Genomic DNA, 7,413 nt, shown 5'->3' with positions numbered 1-7,413 from the left:
TTTGCAGTCTCACTGTTTGAATGTCCACTTTGTATGCTTTAATTTTGTAACCTGAACAACTATTTCTAAAATGACAGTATAGATTTTATTAACTAGTGATTCCTTACTGTTTATTTTTTTGAAATTCTGTATTACTTGTACCCTTTTACTGTTTTTTTCTCTTTAAATAAAATTAGAAAAATAATAGTAGTTTCACTTCTTGAAGAGTGAAGTGTATCCCATGTGTGGATACAATATCTTTAATGAAATTCTCCATGAACTGATAGTTTTTAATTAATATCTATATTATATATACTGTGAAGAAATTTTATTGGAATGTCACCTCATAAAATTTTGCACAAATATGCAGTTTCAACATGAGTAAATACCAAATGACATAAATCATATTAAAATAAATTTACTGTACTTAAAGGATACTAACTGATTTGTACAGTAGCTGAGAAATTGCACAATATAATCAACATTTTGAAGGCTCTGATTTTACCACATTCTCATCAGTATGTCTGTTGCCTGTCATTTTTATCTAAAACATACAATTTGAATAAAATTCAAAGATCTAAAATTATTTTGCTAAGCCATGAATGTAGATAGAGACACTCTTTATATTTGAAGCTTAAGAAAATAGCTTAAGCTTAAGATTAAGCTTAAGTCCACAGTGAAGTCATATATTTGTGCTCACTGTGATCAGCTCAGGGTGGGGGAAGTACAAAGGGCCAGCAAAATTGTTTAGATCCCTTTGAATTCCGGAAAATGATTTATACTGACATTGAATTGGTGTTTTCAGGTCTAATGGCATGTACTCACAAAACACGAACACTCAAAAATTTAATTTATGAAAGGGTTGATATCTAAATTTTTCAATAAGTTTGTCAATTATTCACACATCTATAGTTTAAAATGATATACAGCTAAATTTGTGCAAATAAGATGTAAAGAAAGAGGAGGGCAGAGAGCAATGACTGCACCGTCAAACAAGCCCATTCTGGGAACCAGTGTCATGAGTAGTAACCAGCAGCAGACTGAGAAGGGCCAGACTCTAGCCCCTTCCAGGGAGTGGGTTGGCAGACAAGGGGTCCCAAGTCCTTCAGCAACCGACATATCCAGAGAAACACAGGTTGTGATGATAGCTGCAGAGGTGAAATGCAATTGAACATCTGTGTTGCTGTGGTGTTTCACTAACATTGTGGGGCAAGGGCCAATGCTCTGATCATAGGTTCGGAGGACAGGGCCACACTGTTTTGCATCCAGGGGAGATCATCAACTTCTGAGGGTTAGAGCCATTGTTGATTTCCTATGGTCTTGTTTCAAGCTCCTATATCATTTTCATTGCTTTGTAGTGATGGGTTTTATTCTCTTTTGTTTAGTTTGATTATGTTAAGTCCGACAATATGAACAGCTATTTCAAAGACAACAAGATATATTATGGTAGCAGCTTTGGACTTACTTTTGGCTTGTTTTGAAGTCTTTTATTGCATTCATCGTTTTCTTTGCATTTTTTCTCTTCTGTACTGTTCTGTTAGATTTTTACTATGTCTGAAGTTATCTGCCGCTATTTCTTAGACAGTGAAAGGCGTTATGGTAACTGCTGTCTGTTTTATGTTTGAAGTCCCGTGTCTCTCACACTGGTTTGTTTTAATTGTTTTTATTCTGTTTTATGCTCTTTAAAATAAAAAAAAGAAGCCATAATGAAAAACATAAAGAACCAATTTAGTTTACAACTATTCAGTTTACAACTATTCTGCTCCTGTGCAAGAGCTGAAAGGGCTGAATTCTGGGCAAAGTGATCTCCCAGAGTTCTCTCTGCTCCCTCTGAGGGACTGCACACCCTTGGCCTGTGAGGAGCAGGGTCTGTGGGTCCTGATCCCTGCAGAGGTGAGGGTTGTGGCTGGTCTCACACTGACTGCTCCTCACTGTGGATCCAAGTTCCATCCAGAACATTACCAGATTCCATGAGCTTCACTGGACCTGAGCCAGATGAACATAGCGTAAACTTTTTTTAACAGGAAGGAAAATTTGAGTCCTTTGGGAATGGGCATTCCTGTTAAAAAATCATCTTTTCTATATGAGACTTCAGAGGTAAAGAAGTGTCACCGATAAGTATTACATGGAAAAATCCCCCATACTGACAGAAAACAATCTTTCACCTTCTTTTATGTGTGCTCTTGGGCTGCATACCTGAAATGAAACTGTACATAAAGTGGAGTGTATAGAAATAAAGGGGTGAATGGTATATATTTTTACCAAAAAAAGGTGCAAGCTCAGAAAAGAATATATAGACATTTGGAAAAGTGAAATTTTATTATTTCAAGGATTATTAAACAAAAGAAGAAATCATTCCTTTAATTAAATGAATTTTCTGATGCTTCTCAAGAAACAGAAGGGGAAAAGAGCCATTTTATCTTTTGTTTTTATTGTTTAAATGTTGCAATATGTCTAAAGCACAGAAAAAGCCTAGTTTTCTTTCATGGTCATTTAGTCCAATAAAATCAGCTCATTTCTCTCAATAAAAGTCTATGGATGTGAGTCAGTCACATGGCAGTATACAAAGATAGGGGAGATAACTAAGCTGATGGCTTAAATTTATTATCTGTGCCATGTTATCTTGATGCTAATGAGCTAAATCTGACCCTGGGAACAAATTTAATGACTTTTAAAATGTGTGCCTAGTTAGTTTTACAAGATCATATTTTTAATTTTATTTAAAGAGGGTAAAATTAAACCTAACAAAACAGATCAGAAGAATACAATGTAAGAGACACAGATTTCAAAGCAAGACAACAGGAAATCTTCACTGTGTATCATATTGTTTCGTGTTTTTTTCTGAATAATTGTCCATATCTCCAAACACAATGATTCATACAAAACAAAATAGTGTTAGACTGATCAGAACAGGATGATGAGGGCATTTTTGGTCTTCAAACCCAGACAAAAGGGAAGTCAACAATGGCTTCCATAATGTCTCTCATCCTCTTCAAAATAGCTATCCATATTTTTATGTATGTTGAAATTAAACAATACAAAACAGACTAAAGTCACACTGAAAAAAGTATTAAAATTATTGGACTTTACAGCATGACACTATGGATTCAGCACTGGGTATCTTAGTGTTTCTTTTTCTTTAAAGTAGCTGTTCATTTCATCATGCATCTTATAATCAATTCTCATAACTTGTTTAAGAGAAGTTCTATGCACGTATTGTCTCTGCATGTATATCTATCCTTTCTGTTAAAATATCATACTTTTAAATGTCATAATTACATACTTTGGTTTATTTTCATCTTTAGTGTTAGTGTAATGGATTCAGGGATAAGCATTTTGTTAGATGTGAATCCCGCAATAACTATTACATTCCAATTAAGGCATGATCTGGGTGGTGCTCTAACCTGGGCTTGAGTCAAAAGGTGCACGTGGAATTTCATTAGAAACAGGAACTCTCATTCCTGAAACCAAGGCAAAGCAGTGATGGTGAAGGCCAAGGTGAGGTGCAGAGCTTTGTGAGGAGGGGACTTAGCTTCTGACGATGACAGGGGCCATGAGGCCACAGCTACACGATGAATATGTGTGACATCCATGTGTGAAGAGCGCAGCTCAGCTGTGCCTTCAGGAAGACTGCATGTGCAGGGATTGGGTGTTTCAAGTAATTTCCTCCTGTTCACAGGACAGAAGACCATACTAATGAGGATGATGTCATTAAGTACAGAGGTAGATCTGACAAATTTATAGTTAGGAAATGATATATGACTAATGAATGCAGAATGAACTTACATAAAAAAGTATAAAGCCATAGATTTGAGAATGTTTAGGAAGTAAAATGAATATTATGAAATAGCATTTTATCTTCATATTATATATTATTATGCTGTTGTGTAAATTGAAATCTATGCATGTGTATTCCAGAAAAAGCCTCAAACTCAGAAACAGAGGGGGTGGGAAAGGAAACCAAATAAGAATGGTAACATATATTTTATAAATTCCTAATTTCTAAATTATGTAAATAAAATTCCAGGCAGATAATATTTGCAAAAAATAGCTCAACATGGTTCCTGGACATAGCCCTGAGTCCAGTCTTGCTGCCCGTTAATCACCTCTCCTGGTCCAGGGCTTCTCATGGTGCTGGGTGGAGCCTGGGGACCATGTCTCCTTAGGTGCCAAGGAGACTAAAGAGCTGCAAGGTCTCAGACCCTGTTTGGAGGTATGAGAACGATTTAACTTCCTAATCTCAAACATTTACTCTGGCAATAGATAACCTGTCCTCATGATGAGAAAAATAAAAACTTCATTGTAGACAATAATGATTAGATATTCGAAACACGCTTCTCAACATGGACAAGTTACTTTCAGGTTATGGGATTTTTAAGAAAATTCATACGATAGAAATTAAAAAAAGAAAAAAAATACATGTACAACTAAACTTGTATCGTGAATACTTGGTAATTTACTTGAAGTCTGTGTATCTCTAGTCTCTTCCTGTGATGTGAATCCTCAGAGGAAACTCCAGAGGCCAACAAGAAGCCCTCAATCCCCATCTGCTGGCTCTGCACCTGCTTCCTGAGCCCTGTCCTCTGCTCAGTGGATCCCCTTTGCCCCCTGATGGTTGTGAGGGCTCCTGTAGGAAGGTTTCTGTCTGGGCTCACAGTGACACTCTCTCACTGTGGTTGTAGCACAGTAATACACTGCAGTGTCCTCCGATCTCAGGCTACTCATCTGAAGATACAGCGTGTTCTTGCTGTTATCTCTGGAGATGGTGAATCGGCCCTTCACGGAGTCTATGTAGTTTATAGTACTACTATCACCATTGATCTCTGAGATCCATTCCAGCCCCTTCCCTGGAGCCTGGCGGATCCAGTTCATCCAGTAGTTACTGAAGGTGAATCCCGAGGCCACACAGGAGAGTCTCAGGGATCCCCCAGGCTGTACCAAGCCTCCCCCAGACTCCACCAGCTGCTCCTCAGCCTGGACACCTGGAAACACAGAGACATCCTGCTCAGGAAATTGTTAAACAGGTCCACTGTTTATCCGACTTGTGCCTCTCCTACCCTCATTTTCTTTTGTATTTCATGAATTACCTTTTAATACAGCTAGAAAGAAAATCCAGCTCACTGTAAACTCCATGGTGAGCCTGTGCTCTGTCCTGATCACCAAGTGGGAACAGCTGTGCATTCAGGGCTGGCTCCTCTTTAGATCTGCATGTGAGGGCTGGGCTGGTTTTCATCAGCACAAGGAGGCCCTATTTGCATGACCTCCTTCTATATAGACAGCTCTGGAGATGGATATCTCAGAAATTGCGTGAAACACAGAAGCTGTGAGTGGCCTTAGGAAGTTGGATAACAATGGTAGCAGTAAAAACCATTGTGTGATAGAGTCTTGTTCTGTGTATATCACTTGACCTTTAATTTTTGTGCATGTACACAGATCATGGATTTTTAATTGATGTTGCTTACTTTGTGACCATGTATAATGGTGAAAGGATCATAAACTGTTGCATTATCTCAATAGGATCCAATCTCTTATAATGTTATGCACACCATCTGGCCCTATGCTCTCCTATATTGTGGACAGACTGCTTCCTGACCTAGCTTCTGGACACAGGAATGCACTTCGCAAGGTTCATATCCCCTCTCCCTGTGTGACTTTGCTGCATTCCACTGCTTGCTGAGAGGAAAAAGTAGTGATTGTGACTGTGCCTCTTAGCACCTGTCTCACTGTTGACTGTTGTTATCTTTCTCAACTCTACTTCTGTTTTCACATACTTTTTATTTGTAAAAGCTTCACCAGACATGTCATCAACTGCCCATATGTAAAGTGTGCCTCTGAGAAATATTAACACATGCAGATACTTTCATAACCACACATACCTGAAGCAGGGTGCATACATGTCATCAGTGTATCCTGAGGCTGCTCTGCAATCCTTTTCTCCCTGCTTCCCTCCCACATCAAGTCACCAGGCATCTCATGACCATCTTCAGGTTGCTTCATGTTAACTTTGCATCCTATGAACCCTGCTCTACTATTCTTGGGACTGAAACTAATTTAGACACTTTAAATCAATATGGATATTCTTTGAAGAACTGATGGTAAAAATTCCACATGATACAGCTATTCCTGTTTTGCACATCTCTATCAAAGAGCTAAAAAATTGAACTATAGTATTGCAAGCATAACAATGTGTATAGCAGCACAACTAGTCATAGCTAAATCCTGGAAGCAGACAATATACCATATCCAAAGGAATGGATAAAGAAAATATAGTATTTGTACATTATGGACTACTACTCAGCTATAAAGAAGGATAAATCCTTGACAAGCAATCATGTCTAACTGAGAGACTTCCGAGGTGAAATGGATATCTGAATTTGGAATACATAGGGTTAGGTATTATTCAGAGAAGTTCTGGATACTGGAAGAAATCGCCTTTCATCTTCTTCTAAAGCTTCTCTTGATGTAAAACTTGTGCTCTCTCTGTGACCTAACTGTTGCCTGCTATTCTTCAGTGCTCCTGTAGGAAGTGTTGTGTCTGGGATCACAATGAGGTTTCCACACTGTGTCTCTTACATGGTAACACATGGCTGTGTCCCCAGATCTGTGGCTGCTCATCTGTAGATGCAGTGGGCCTTGGCCCTGTCTCAGGAGATGGTGAATCAGCCCTTCACAGGTCGGCATAGTGTACCTCACCACCACAGGGAATACTGGTAACCCATTCCCTGGGCTGGTAGATCTTCATCCAGCAGTCATGGAAAGTGAGTCCAGGGGCTGCACGGGAGAGTCCCAAGGATGCTCCCAGGTGCACCAAGCCTGCCCTCCTGGACTGCACCAGCTGCACATCACACTGTCTATCCTGTTTTATAGTATAAAATTTTCAAAATGTGTAACATTTATTGGTAACGTTGGTTTAGAACATATTTTAGAAAAACTAGTTCACAGATGTTATGATCAACTGAAAAATTCATAATTATTGAAATCTGTGAATGCCTCGGTTCTTAATATCATTGTTTTTAATGAATTAATTTCTTATTAAACAGTGTGGTTTTAAGAGCTTTTCTGACAGAATTTTGTAATGTTTCATTGTGAGGAGGTGGAAATGTGACTTGTATGTAACCATACATTTGATAGGTTTTTTGATCTTTTCTTTACTAGCATGGTAGTTTCAGCTTATACATGTGCCATAATCTAAATATTTCCTGTGATAGACATCATGTGAGATGATGTATTTTTAGATATTCTTCAAATTTCTACTGTATTTGTCTATCATATTTTACATTATAAAACATTCAAAAAGATTTTGGTTTTTTGAGCAAAGAATACAAAATGCAAAATATACCAATTCATCAACAGAAAATAGCAAATTGTATGTAATACACTATTTTATTGAAAAGGTTTCTTGTATTTGTGAACTTTATTAGGCAATGAATCGAT

The 7,413-nt window shown here is 38.0% G+C and overlaps 1 gene segment (V, D, J or C); it reads right to left on the bottom strand.

The window, feature by feature from the left end:
* Positions 1-4,566: 4,566 nt before the first annotated feature.
* On the bottom strand, positions 4,567-5,194 carry LOC101788821 (immunoglobulin heavy variable 3-74-like). The segment is given in 2 exon segments: positions 4,567-4,961; positions 5,067-5,194. Coding segments are annotated over 2 exon segments (489 nt in total).
* Positions 5,195-7,413: the final 2,219 nt, after the last annotated feature.

Source organism: Cavia porcellus, unplaced genomic scaffold (genome assembly GCF_034190915.1).
Source record: "Cavia porcellus strain 051 isolate PalLab524CR breed Dunkin Hartley unplaced genomic scaffold, mCavPor4.1 scaffold_8, whole genome shotgun sequence".
Classification (NCBI taxonomy): Eukaryota; Metazoa; Chordata; class Mammalia; order Rodentia; family Caviidae; genus Cavia; species Cavia porcellus.
This window is presented reverse-complemented; position numbering and strand designations above follow the sequence as displayed.